This window comes from Sus scrofa, chromosome 1 (genome assembly GCF_054392235.1).
Source record: "Sus scrofa isolate SSC_HxYL_T2T_F1_AM1 chromosome 1, Sscrofa_HxYL_maternal_Yorkshire_Landrace_v2.0, whole genome shotgun sequence".
NCBI classification, from domain to species: Eukaryota; Metazoa; Chordata; class Mammalia; order Artiodactyla; family Suidae; genus Sus; species Sus scrofa.
The window spans coordinates 129,460,179-129,474,747 of NC_139383.1; the positions used below are offsets into that span (position 1 = coordinate 129,460,179).

Below are 14,569 nucleotides of genomic sequence, written 5' to 3' on the forward strand. Positions count from 1 at the left end.
TAACTTAGGCTATTTCCTCTATTTGAAGGCAGTTTTTCTTCTTCATCTCAGCCTGCCAAAATTGGACTCAGCGTTTTGTCAGCCTCTCCGTAACACTTTACCCATCACTTTGGTCAAACGTATTCTTCCTTTTCTGTGGTTGCATAGACTTTTGTGTCTCATTCCTAAGACTGAGACACAAAATCCTCTGGCCTTCTGCCTGGTTTTAGAGACAGTTGCACCTTGGTTCTTTCTACTTCCTGCCCCAGTGACTTAATCACACATGGTATAGACTCAAAACCTTGTGACAAATTGAACTGGAGAAGAGATCTGGTCCGTGTTAGCAGACCTTCTGGCAAAATCACGCGATTCTGCAAGAATCCATGACACCACGCGTGAAAAAAGTCTAAAGGAGTTACTCGTTCCAGGGTGCTCTTTCGCTCTGTAGACCAACCGTGACAAAGGTGGGAACAAAGTAATTTGCTGTCAGGGAAGTATGGCTCCTCTAAACAGTTGCAAGATGCATTTACTATTTACATAAAATATCTTAAGCATTCTACTTTTAAAAAGCCCCAAGGGATCTAACGTCTCCTGAGATGGAATATCCGAGTGTCTTCCTGAGGTCAAGCACTGATCATCACGTAGTGTACTTGGTAATGCACTAAAGACTCAGCAAAACGGACTCTCGGTGCAACCCCAGAATGGGACTACAGCTCTGTGGGGAGTCGCCTCCGCCCGGGTGCCACCCACGAGACCGCCCCCAGCGGCCGCAGCCGGGAAGCTCCAGGGGAACTCCCGCACGTCTGCGCGCGCAATCCCGGGACAGGGATCCGCGCCGCACGCGCAATTGCCCTGGAAACCACTGCGCGCGCACGCGCAAACAAGGGGTCTGGGGAGAAAAACTGAGCTAAGGGTTTAGCAGCGGGGGGAGGGGCTTACCCTTCCATTCGACCGGCGCTCCCCTGAGGGTGAACGCGCGCACCGCCCAGCTCCCTCGGGCGGAGCGTCCCTTCCAGCACGCGCCCGGCTCGCGCGCTCCTCCGGGCCACCCCCCCCCCCCGCACCCTTGCCCTCCTCCCGCATTTGTGCGCCGGTGCAGCAGGCAGTGGGAGCATCCGGGCATTTCCGCAGCCGAGCGGCGGTCCAAGCGGGGCAGAGGCGTCGAAGGGCTCCCATGGCAGAGACAAGGCGGGGGGAAGGAGAGAGAGGGGCGAGGCCTTAAGCCGGAGCCGCGGCGGGGTGGGTCAGGAGGGAGGCGGAGCGGGAAGCACTCTCGCGGCCGGAGGAGGGCCGGGCGCAGGGCTCGCTGCGCCTCTCGCGCATTTCCCTGACCAGCCCGGGCTCCGGAGATGCATCTGCATCAGGTCCTCACCGGAGCTGTCAACCCTGGAGACAACTGCTACTCTGTGGGCAGCGTTGGGGATGTCCCCTTCACGGTGAGTGGTGTGCGGGAGCCTGAGGGGCAGAGACCCTCTGTCCCGGGCCCACGGCTCCCCGGGAGGTTGAGAGGTGGGTGTTGGTGGGCCCCACCCGCGTGCCTTTTGATTTGGGGGGCGGGCCGTGGGACCGTGAGTCCTGTGGCTGCTGTAGGAAATTACCCGTTAGGGGAAAGGATTAGGAATCCACCGCACTGCCCTCAGCAAATGGGCCCAGGGGGTGACTGGACTAGAAGGTTCCTCTCCCAGGATGGCCCTGGTTCTGCGGTAGAGGAAGGTGGTTGCAACCGCTGAAACCCCAGAGCGTCAGTTTCGTTACGCACCTGCTCTTGGCTTGCGGGTGAAGAGACTTGTCTGCGTGGAGGCGATGCTGCACCTGGCTCCCGCTGTGTTAGCGCAGCGAGGAGCCGCTGGAGCCTGTCGCTCTAAGCCCGACCCTTTCTATCTCCTGATATGCAGAATCTCCATTTCAACAAGGAAAAAAAAAAAAAAAATCTGTTCTCTGCCCCCAAGAAATTTAGAATGAAACGGTTAGATTGACAGTGGCCTGGAGAGCTCTTAATTATCACGAGATCACGGTTTGGTAACCTTCCTAGATAATATGTTATTCTGTATGCACGGTAGGCTGGTCTCTTTGTTTTTAAGATAAGACAATGTGAACATTTTATGACGCTGTTTTTCTTGTTTGTGTGGCTGAAGTGTATGTAAACCATTATATGTTATAACCTCTTAAAAATCTAGATGTAGTAGACTTGTTTCTCACCGAGCTTGGATAGATTAGTCCTTTTGAGAATGGAGTGTTGTTGGTATAACCAATTCAAACCAAGCCCTAGGGCTTTTTTACCCATAGATAAACTCCCGTGGGTTAACATGAGTTTCTTTTTTGTATTAAATTTATATATGATCCATCTTAGGAGGAACTGTAGACAATGAGATAGCCATTAAGTACACATTATTATTAATGACTATTCTGCTTGATTAAATTGGAAATAGCATAATGATATGCTTTGTAGACAAGGGAAACACTTTGATCTGATGTCTGCTTTTCAGCAGCATGTTTTTAAAGCTGCAGAAATAAGAAAAGCTCCTGCAAAAGTGCAGAATCATTATGTAGCACAATGCATCCTGGAACAGAATTTATCTATCATTGTGATACACTAGAAATAAACTTATAAGATTGTTTTCTGGCTATTTTAATTTTAAATATAATCAACTTGGCTTTGTACCAGTTTAGGATGAACCCTTAAAAAATAAAATTTGCCTGACTTACATGGTTACACCTATCAGTGGTGTCATCTGTGTTTTGTGTACTTGTAACCTAAAAGATCCATATAGTATTGAGCTTGGGCTTCACATATTTAGACAGTTCTGGGGGCATAGAGAAATTTTTCTCTCCCCTAGTTGTGTGGGCAGGGAGAAAGTTCCCAAGGGTTATAAGAGCAGGCTTTTTCCATCAAGAAACGAATCCAAGATCTTGGCTTGTGGGGTATTGGCACACTACCGTGGTGGTAGTTTTCTGTTTCCATCTAAAGTGAAGTAGTGTCTCACTGTGAGGCTAGCATATAGAGCTAAACAGGTTCAGCTGCAGTCTGCAAAAGCGAGCGTGAGAACCATTAGTGGTGCGAAGGTGTGTTTCTGCTGTAGGCCTCCCGTGACCAAGTTTTTGGAATCATTTTCAAATCTTTTTTCCACTTCCCTCTTTCAACCTGTACCAAATCTATTTGACTCTCTGCATTGTCTATCAGATTTACTCCTTTTCGTGTCCTTAGTTACCACCTTATTGTAGAACCTTATTTGTATTACTTAATATTAAAAACTTTCAAACTGGAGAGTTCTTGCTGTGGCACAGTGGGTTAATGATCCGGCTTGTCTCTGTGAGGTTGCCGGTTCAATCCCCCAACCTAGTGGATTAAGGATCCAGCGATGCTGCAACTCTGGCGTAGGTCATAGATGCGGCTCAGGGTCAACCCCTAGTCTAGGAACGTATGCTGAGAGTACAGCCAAAACCAGAACAACAAACAAAAAGCTTTCAAACTGGTTTTCCTGATGTCTCTCATCATGTCAATTCATCCTCCACACAGCTGTGGGTATAATAATCTTTAAATACCATTTCATCATCTCATTCTTTTTTTTTTTTTTGGTCTTTTCAGGGCTGCATGTGCAGCACATGGAGTTTCCCAGGCTAGGGGTTGAATCTGAGCTGTAGCTGCTGGCCTACGCCAGAGCCACAGCAATGCAGGATCTGAGCCACATCTGTGACCTGCATCACAGTTGATGGCAATGTTGGATCCTTAACCCACTGAGCAAGGCCAGGGATCGAACCTGCAAGCTCGTGGTTCCTAGTTGGATTTGTTAACCACTGTGCCATGACGGGAACTCCCATTTCTTTTTTTAAAAAATAAATTTATTGGAGTATAGTTGACTTACAAAGTTGTGTAAGTCACCATTATCATTCTTGACTCAAGAATATGTAGTTATTCCTAATAGCTGTGTTGTGAAATTTAAACTTGTCAGATATTCTTATGCCATCTTTGACTTTATATTTGATCACATGTATTCCTCGTCTTGGCCCCTCTCCTATTGACATACTAGTTTTCTTACTCTAGCCCACATTTTTATGTTGCAACAAGAGAATCCTTGTTTTTTGTTTTCCCAAATAGGACTCAGAATTTACTTGGTTTAGGATGTCTGACTGTGACACTGATTATTTTGGCCCTTTGGCGTTTACAAACCTGTGTTGCACACTATCTTATTTTAATAACAGTTTTTGAGTGCAGTGATCTAGTTATAATTTTGCCTTGAACTAGAAATGACCTTTTGGACTCTATGAAGAACAGAGCTTCTCAAAGAAAAAAAAAAAAAAAAAGAGGGAGAAGCTGTTTTCAAGTATCGAGGAACCAGATAACAATTATTTGAATGCCTATGTTAGTAGAGTAAAAATGAAATTAAAGTAAAGCTCCTTTACGTAGAGCATGCCATTTGTTTTATATACCAATCAGATGAAAAACTTTAGTTCTGGATCAGATGACTAAGAAGGGGACCAGCCGGGACTGGAATGGAGATCTTGTGACTTCTCATCTGGTGGGCTTTTGTCTGTAGTATGTTTCTTTCCTGTCAGAGTGGTTGTTCTGAAGGGTGTGTGCGTATGTGTGGAAGGCCTTGATGTGGCCAGTGTGGAAGAAAGACTGTCTTGGACTAGCCAGTGATAACCTGAGGACCTTTTCAAAATAGGGTAGATCATTTATTCCAGAGTCTATAAACAACATTTTTTGAAAAAGAATTGTTCTCAAAGAATTTTGAAGTGTTTGTGACTTTGTAGTTGGAAACCACTCTGTTATATATGTTGCACTGTGCCAGGTGGGTGATGGGTGATAGTGGTGTCATCAGCTGGGCAGTGAAAGACTGCCTGTCTCTGTCGCCAAGGCATGATCTCTGCTGTGTTGACATGGTGGTGCGGTGTGTAGTGTACAATCCCAGTGATGTGTGTGCTTTTAGTTCCAGCATGTGTGCCATGATGGTTTTCACTTGTGTTTTGGCAGTAAACAGTTGTTTTTTTGTTGTTGTTGTTTGTTTTTTTCGTTTTTGTCTTTTTAGGGCCGTACTAGCGGCATATGGAGGTTCCCATGCTAGAGGTGAATTGGAGCTACAGCTGCCAGCGTACACCACAGCCACAGCAACATAGGACCCAAGCCGAGTCTTCGACCTACACCACAGCTCATGGCAACGCTGGATCCTTAACCCACTGAGTGAGGCCAGGGATCGAACCCATGTCCTCGTGGATACTAGTTTGTTAACCACTGAGCCATGACAGGAACTCCAAAGCAGTTTTTTTAAAACACTCAATTGGGACTTTATAAATATAGTTGTTAAATCATCTTTTGATCATTCTTTTTTTTTTCAGTGTAAGATCTAAGTTCTAGAAATATTGTTATCCTGCAGTAGTCCAAGGTTGATTATCTTCTACTGTATATGAGCTTTGTTGTACTTTATTTTGCCATTGAGACATTTCCAACTACCTCCTTATAGATGAGTGGATGTTTTAAGGCTTAATGCAACTGAGAATGTAAATTTCTCTTTGTTACTACTTTATGAAAATAGTCCTTAGTTTCTTTTACTTTACTTTTCTGTAAACATTAGAATATTAATTAAAATAATGATGGTACTGATGATTATTAATATAATTAAAATTTTTTTTACCATTTGGCCTTAAGGGGTACAGACTGTATTTTCAGACCTGTAGGAGCAGTTTTTGTTACTCCTTCTGACATGAATTCAACACATTGGTGAAAACTTACAAAAATCAGTAAGTCATTTCCATTCTTATAATATATTGACAGAGAAAAAATGATGTATAAAATGATATAATGATGTATATAATTATAGTGTAAGGCAGATGAAAGAGATCTCATGGAAGACATTTCATGGAAGATCAATACTTGGAAAGACAGTCGTATTAGACATTTCTGGATGGCAAGAACAACAGAAGCCAAGGAGTGGTGTCATTACTGGATGACTTCCTTCACAAAAGTGATTAAAAAAAAACATACACAGAACTTCTTTATTAAATGTTGAATGCCAGTATATGTTGAAAAATATAATTTGCAAACATTACCTGTACCTTTTTAGGAAAATATATCTGTATTCTGACATTTCTTTTTTTTTCTTTTTTGTTTGTTTTTTTTGCTTTCTTTTAGGGCTGCACCCAAGGCATATAGAGGTTCCCAGGCTAGGGGTCGAATCGGAGCTACAGCTGCTGGCCTACACCATAGATAGCCACAGCCATGCCAGTTCTGCACCGCATCTGTGACCCACACCACAGCTCATGGCAACACCGGATCCTTAACCTACTGAGAGAGGCCAGGGATCGAACCCAAAACCTCATGGTTCATAGATGGATTCATTTCCACTGTGCCACAGTAGGAACTCCTGTATTCTGACATTTCTTTTTTTTTTTTTTTTTTTGTCTTTTTAGCTATTTCTTGGGCCACTCCGGCGGCATATGGAGGTTCCCGTGCTAGGGGTCGAATCGGAGCTGTAGCCACCGGCCTACGCCAGAGCCACAGCAACGCGGGATCTGAGCCGCGTCTGCAACTTACACCACAGCTCATGGCAACGCCGGATCCTTAACCCACTGAGCAAGGGCAGGGACCGAACCCGAAACCTCGTGGTTCCTAGTCGAATTCATTAACCACTGCGCCACGATGGGAACTCCCTTGACATTTCTTGACTTGCATTGCTGTTTTTGTTTTTCCTAGTATTGAATAAAATGAATGGAAAAACATTTTTTTAAAGCTAGAAAATAATGTTATATGACCTCTTTTTCTGGCTTTCAATATGTTTTAATTCTACTACAGTATAACATTCTAGTTCTAGAATCATGGCAATACTGAACTTTGAAAATAATCAGCCTGCTTATACATTTAGTAAGTGTTTGTTGAACACATGAAAGTGTGTGGCTCTATGGAGATTAGAAAAAAACTATAGTCCTGATTTCATAGGCCAACTACTTATATGACCTTGGCTAAATGACTGAAACTTTTTAAGGTTTTTTTCATCTGTAAAAGGAGGTTCTTAAATTAAGTTCTCTTTAAGTATTTATACATTGGATGGCTTCATCTGGACTTCTTTAGAGATTTCCAAGGGGCAAAAGAGAAAATGGACTAGAAACATAAAGTGACTGTGGTGAGGTTATGGGTCTAGAGTCTCTGTATCAGTAGGTGCAAGTGGTCAGACTTCATAGTCAGTCCTTTCTAGCTCACGGATTAAGCCATGCAGAGTTTTTGTGAAGTAGTGTTTCTTCTTTGGTTCACAGTTGAGAAGGAGGCCCTTGTTTATTATAGTATCCTCAGTGTCTAGTATATGGTCCTGTCCCAGTGCAGTGTGGAGTGGGAGATGGGGCCAGGGTGATGGTGTTCAGGATCTCCACTGTCTAAATATATTAACTCCTTCACTTTTTGTTCTTTGCATTTTGGATATTTGAAAGATAACTTTATAGAGATAATACTCAGTGTCATAACTTGGATCTTGGGAAATTTTTAGAACAAATCAGTTTCAGTATTTAATCATCAAAAAGAGTATAAGAGGGAGTTCTCTGGTGGCCTAGTAGGTTAAGGATCTGGTGTTGAGACAGCTGTGGCTTGGGTCACTGCTGTGGCCCAACTTCAATCCCTGGCCCAGGAGATTTCCTCATGTTGTGGTGTGGACCAAAAAAAAAAAAAAAAAAAAGTATAGGATGTTGGGTTACAACCTCAACGGCGAAGTGGAAAAACAAGTCATGCCTGATCAATTTAATTTCCTTCTATGATGGAATGCATAAATGTGTTTAAAAGGGGATAATAATCAGAGTTCCCTGCTGGCCTAGTGGTTAAGGATTTGGCATTGTCACTGCTGTGGCATGCTGTAGGTGTGACCAAAAAAAAAAAAAAAAAAAAAAAATGGGGGTGGATAATAATAACAGAGAATACTGTCATTCAGTTTCAGTAAGGCTCTTCTGGCTTGTGGGTTATTTTTTAAACAAGTTTGGAAACCAGATATTTTAACAGAAATTTTAGGACTTTTCAGTCTTCTTGAGTTTGTGGAATATTTTTTCATTATATTTTTTCTTTTGAACCCTAATTCATGATGTAATAGGATAGGACCTATTAGTGCGGAAACGGGTGCACGTTATACAAGTGGTATGACTATATTTTCTTTTTTTTTGATAGTTTGTCATTTTATTTTATTTTTTACTTATTTATTTTTATTTTTTGTCTTTTTGCCTTTTCTAGGGCTGCTCCCATGGCATATGGAGGTTCCCAGGCTAGGGGTCTAATCAGAGCTGTAGCTGCCAGCCTACACCAGAGCCACAGCAACACCAGATCCGAGCTACCGTCTGCGACCTACACCACAGCTCACAGCAATGCCAGATCCTCAACCCACTGAGCAAGGCCAGGGATCAAACCCGAAAGCTCATGGTTCCTAGTCGGATTCGTTAACCACTGAGCCACGATGGGAACTCCTATATTTATCTTCGAGATAGCTGATGATCTTGGCACTTGATGTGTGTAGGTGAAACCAGTTGCCTAGACTTTTTATTCTGAAATCTCATTTCATGTTTGCTAAGAGCTCCTTTAATGCTCCTCTTTTCCTCCATCATAAACACCTTAAAATATAGTTAGCTTATATCTCTTTGATAGAAGAGTCACTCGGTATAAGTGGGCCCTGAATAGAGCCAGACTCCTTTATTTTTATTTTTATTTTTTATTTTTTTTGTCTTTTTGTTGTTGTTGTTGCTATTTCTTGGGCCGCTCCCTCGGCATATGGAGGTTCCCAGGCTAGGGGTTGAATCGGAGCTGTAGCCACCGGCCGACGCCAGAGCCACAGCAACGCGGGATCCGAGCCGCGTCTGCAACCTACACCACAGCTCACGGGAACGCCGGACTGTTTATCCACTGAGCAAGGGCAGGGACCGAACCCGCAACCTCATGGTTCCTAGTCGGATTCGTTAACCACTGCACCACCACGGGAACTCCTTATTTTTATTTTTATTTTGTCTCTTTTTTTGCCATTTCTTGGGCTGTTCCCACGGCATATGGAGGTTCCCAGGCTAGGGGTCTAATTGGAGCTGTAGCCACTGGCCTACGCCAGAGCCACAGCAACGTGGGATCCGAGCCGCGTCTGCAACCTACACCACAGCTCACGGCAACACCGGATCCTTAACCCACTGAGCAAGGCCAGGGATCGAACCTGCAACCTCATGGTTCCTAGTCGGATTCCTTACCACTGAGCCATGACGGGAACTCTGAGCCAGACTCCTTTAAACACTGTACATGATAATTTGGTGGGGTGATTTGAAAACATAAATAACATCCTCTTTACTGGAGATGTGTTCCTTTAGGGCTATTCCTCTAAAAATTGAGCCCTCTCAGGAATAATAACATTTAATTTAGTTCATGCTAAGTTATGACGTTTTATTCTTGTAATTTTTTTTTTTTTCTTTTTTGGTCGTCTTTTTAGGGCTGCACCCACGGCATGTGGAAATTTGCAGGCTAGGGGTCTAATCGGAGCCACAGCTGCTGGCCTATACCACAGCCACAACAACACCAGATCTGAGCTACCGTCTGCGACCTACACCACAGCTCACGGCAATGCCAGATCCTCACTGAGCGAGGTCAGGGATCGAATCCGCAACCTCATGGTTCCTAGTCGGATTCGTTTCTGCTATGCTGTGATGGGAACTCCGGTTTTATTTTTTAATAACAAATGTAGATATATGTGAATATACCATTCACATAGCTTTTAAAGTCAAATCATAGGTTTCTGGCTTGTGGGAACTCCTCCTCTTGTAATTCTGGAAGAAACCCAGGAAACCTGAGATTCTGTGGGCATTATGCAGGGGGCCTGGATGGATAACCACACCTCCCCAAAACCTTAAATGTTGTGACTTAGACTACTTTCAAAGATATACATAGCTTATGTGGTAGCTGTAGTTCAGTGTCAAAATGCTGACGTTTTCTTAGGAGTAATGACTTTGGTTTTGTGACAAACTAGCAACTTCCACATATCTTCTCTGGCCTTGACTGTATCTACACTTAGGAGGATCTAATTAGGAGATATTCAGATTATTATCATGTACTCTAATCATAGCATCTTTTATATAGATGAATTGTCAGGATTTCCAGCAAAGGCCAGTTCCTCCATCGGTACCAGTGGTCTTAAACTGGGAGCAATTTTACTCCCTGGGGGACATTTGGCAATATCTGGATGCATTTTTGCTTGTGGACAAGGTTGTAGGGAAGGACTAGCTGCTAGAGGGAAGAGGCCGAGATCCTGATAAACACCCTATGATGTGCAGGACAGCCCCCTACTGTGAAGAATTATTCAGCTTGAAATGTCAATACTGTTGCAGTTTTGAGAAACCTCAATTAGTATCCTAGTTCCCATTCCCTCTTATCTACTCAAGGGCATTGCTCTAACAGTTTCTCCATTTCTCTCCTGGAAAATTGCTTTTTTCTTTTCTTTGCTGTGCCTGTAGCATGTAAAAATTCTGGGGCTAGGGATCAAACCCATGCCACAGCTGTGACCCCAGCCACAGCAGTGACAATGCCAGATCCTTAAACTGCTGTGCCTCTGGGAACTACTGCTTTTTCTTCTTTATTAAAATAGTTTCTTCATTTAGCTCTTCTGATTTTCCTTTCTCCTTCTCGGTCTGATTCCAGATTTCTATATTCAGCTGTTTCTTTGATATTCTCTTGAATGTCTAATAGGTGTCTTGTAAGGCTCTCTTCTTGCAGCCTCTCTGAATCAGTAAATGGCTACCTTCCCCCCCACCCAGTTCCCTTGGAATCTTGCACTCTGTTATTTCATCTCCATCCTGTATCTAATATTGGCAGTTTCTATTGGCTCTGCCTTTAAAATGCATCCAGAATCTGCCCACTTATCATCTGTGCTGCCACCACCCTGGTCTAGGACACATCATCTCTTTCCAGGATTGTGGCAATAGGCTCTTAACAGATCTCCTTGCTTTGTCTGCCTTTAGTCTTATCCTTCTTCAGCTTTTTTTTTTTTTTTTTCCAATGTAATAGTTGGAATGATCCTGTTAATATATACATCAGATCTTGTTAGTCTCTTGTTCAAAACTTTCAAATGACTTCCTTTTTTTCACTCAAGAGAAAAGACCCGAGTGACTTCATTGCCCTTTACTGCTATTTATTTAGCACCTAGAACAAAAATTTATTGGGGGAGTTCCTTGGTGGCCTAGTGGTTAAGGGTTTGGCATTTGTCACCGCTGTGGTTTGTGTTTTACCCCTGGGCTAGGAACTTCTGCATGCCATGGGTGTGGTGAAGAAAAATTATTGGATACAAAAAAGTACCCCCTCAAAAAACCAAATGGAAATGGGGTGCTTAGTATAGAATTCTTAGTATAAGAATAAACAGCATTCTTAGAGTGAACATAATGACGACTTTTATAAAGCCTTTCTTTTCTTTTCTTTCTTTTTTTTTTAAGGGTCACATCCATGGAATATGGAAGCTCCTGGGCCACGGATTGAATCTGAGCTGCCGCTGCAATCTATCCTGCAGCTGTGACAGGCTGGGGATCAAACCCATGCCTCTGCACCAACTCAAGCCACTGCAGTTGGGTTCCTAATCCACTGTGCCACAGTGGGATATCCAAGGCTATTTTTATAAAACCCTCTTGATATAGGTCAATGACATTAGACCACATTTAGATAAATGAATTTTACAGGATGAGAGCAGGAAGAACTGAGATAATACAATTATTGATGTATTAGGAGGAATTGATAGACTATATGACCGTTAAGCAGTTCTCAGATCTTCCAGTTATGCTTTTGAAAGACTTTAATACATAAAAAATTAGAGATTAACTTGGAGTTCCCGTCATGGCTCAGTGATTAACGAATCCGACTAGGAACCATGAGGCTGCGGGTTCAATCCCTGCCCTTGCTCAGTGGGTTAAGGATCTGGCTGGCATTGCCGTGAGCTGTGGTGTAGGTCACTGATGCTGCTTGGATCTGGCGTTGCTATGGCTCTGGTGTAGGCCGGTGGCCATAGCTCCAATTTGGACTCTTAGCCTGGGAACCTCCATATGCCACGGGTGGGGCCCTAGAAAAGGCAAAAAGACAAAAATAAATAAATAAATAAATTTAGAGATTAACCTAATACCTGGACTAGTGATTCTGTACTTTAAGAGTTATATGTAAGTTTTAACCAACAGCTGAAGTGGGGCTGGAATTGAAAATTGAGGAGCCTTACTTAGAAAGACATCATTGAGGTGACTGCCCCACTTGGTGGTAAACGGAACTCAAACAAAGGAGTATTCTTGGTTAGAAGCAAGATTTTTTTTTAGAAGGTAATTTTAAGAATTTGCTAATACATAGATGGAACACTTAAACATGGCTATCATTTTATGCTGGAAAATTTTTATATAACTAAGAGCCCAATTTGGCCATTAAAACCAAAAAGCAAATAAAAAAACATAAAGAACTCAATTTTTTGTTTTAATATTATTAATATAATGTCTGTATTATGAAAATCTCATGAATCAAACAATGTGGAAATATAGAGAGTAAAAAAGAAAATTTCCATTCCTGAGAGAAATTTTGACTAGCCTACCTTTCTGGTTATCCTTGACTTAAAAAATATTTGAGGAGTTCCCGTCATGCCTCAGTGGTTAATGAATCCAACTAGGAACCATGAGGTTGCGGGTTCGATCCCTGGCCTTGCTCAGTGGGTTGAGGATCCGGCATTGCTGTGAGCTGGGGCTTAGATCCTGAGTTGCTGTGGCTGTGGTGTAGGCCGGCGGCTACAGCTCCGATTTGACCCCTAGCCTGGGAACCTCCATATGCCATGGGAGCAGCCCTAGAAAAGGCAAAAAGACAAAAAAAAAAAAAAAAAAAGACACTCACACACACACACATACATATATATGTATATATTTGAGGAGTTCACGTCATGGCTCAGCAGAAATGAATCTGACTAGCATCCATGAGGATGCAGCTTCCATACTTGTCTCTCTCAGTGGGTTAAGGATCCAGTGTTGCTCTGAGGTGTGGTGTAGGTCACACACATGGCTCGGACCTGGCCTTGGCTGTGGTGTAGGCCAGTGGCTACAGCTCCAATATGACCACTAGCCTGGGCACCTCCAGGGGCCCTAAAAAGACAAAAAAAAAGAAAAGAAAAAAAAGAGCACCTAGCTATTGTACATTCCCTCTAAGGCAAACCAGGTTTATTTATTTATTTTTTTATTACTCAGTGAATTTATCACATTTGTAGTTGTACAGTTATCATCACAATCCAGTTTTATAGGATTTCCATCCCACTACCCCAGCACATTCCCCCACCCCCCAAACTGTCATCATCTTTTCTGCAAAGAAGTTCATTATGTCCTTTTTTTCAGATTCTACATGTCAGTGAAAGCATTTGATGTTGATGTCTCATTGTATGGCTGACTTCACTTAGCATGATAATTTCTAGGTCCATCCATGTTGCTAAAAATGCTGGTATTTTGTTCCTTTTAATGGCTGAGTAACATTCCATTGTGTATATGTACCACATCTTCTTGATCCACTCCTCTGTTGATGGACATTTAGGTTGTTTCCATGTCTTGGCTATTGCAAATAGTGCTGCAATGAACAAGAGACTACATGTGTCTTTGTGAGTCATGGTTTTCTCTGGATAGATGCCCAGGAGAGGGATTGCTGCATCCAATGATAGTTCTGTTTTTAGTTTTCTGAGGCATATCCATACTGCTTTGCACAGTGGTTGCACCAATTTACATTCCCACCAACAGTGTACTAGGGTTCCTTTTTCTCCACACCCTCTCTGGCACTTACTGTTTGTAGACTTTTTGATGATGGCCATTCTGGCTGGTGTAAGGTGGTACCTTATAGTGGTTTTGATTAGTATTTCTCTAAAGATGAGTGATGTTGAACATCTTTTCATATGTTTCTCAGCCATCTGTATGTCTTCTTTGGAGAAATGTCTGTTTAGATCTTCTGCCCGTTTTTTGATGGGATTGTTTGTTTTTTTGGTATTGAGCTGCAGAAGGTGTTTATAAATTTTGGGGATTAATCCCTTGTCAGTCAATTCATTTGCAAAGATTTTCTCCCATTCTGTGGGTTGTCTTTTCGTTTTGTTTAGGGTTTCCTTTGCTGTGCAGAAACTTTTATTTTAATTAGGTCCCATTTGTTTATTTTTGTTTCTATTGTTAATACTCTAAGAGGTAGATCTGAGAAGATGTTGCTGTCATTTATGTCAGAGAGTGTTTGGCCTATGTTGTCCTCGAAGAGTTTTATAGTATCTGGTCTTATATCTAGGTCTTTAATCCATTTGGAGTTTATTTTTGTGTATGGTGTGAGGGAGTGTTCTAATTTCATTCTTTTCCATGTGGCTGTCCAGTTTTCCCAGCAGCACTTACTGAACAAGCTGTCTTTTCTGCATTGTATATTCTTGCCTCCTTTGTCATAGATAGTTGGCTGTAGGTGCGTGGGTTCAGTTCTGGGCTTTCTATCCTCTTCCACTGATGTATATTTCTGTCTTTGTGCCAGTACCATATGGTTTTGATGATTGTTGCTTTGTAGTATAGTCTGAAGTCTGGGAGCCTGATTCCTCCAGCTCCATTTTTCTTTTTCAGGATATCTTTGGCTATTCTGGGT

At 42.6% G+C, this 14,569-nt stretch overlaps 1 protein-coding gene across 5 annotated transcripts in view; it reads left to right on the top strand.

Moving 5' to 3' along the window:
* Positions 1–1,060: 1,060 nt before the first annotated feature.
* DMXL2 (Dmx like 2) overlaps positions 1,061–14,569 on the top strand; it is a 160,467-nt gene continuing 146,958 nt past the window's right edge. For all 5 annotated transcript variants that reach the window (XM_021095420.2, XM_021095427.2, XM_021095423.2 and 2 more), the window contains exon 1: positions 1,061–1,415. In XM_021095420.2, the coding sequence (XP_020951079.1) occupies positions 1,329–1,415 (87 nt within the window). In that variant the 5' untranslated portion in view covers positions 1,061–1,328. The remainder of the gene's footprint in view (positions 1,416–14,569) is intronic.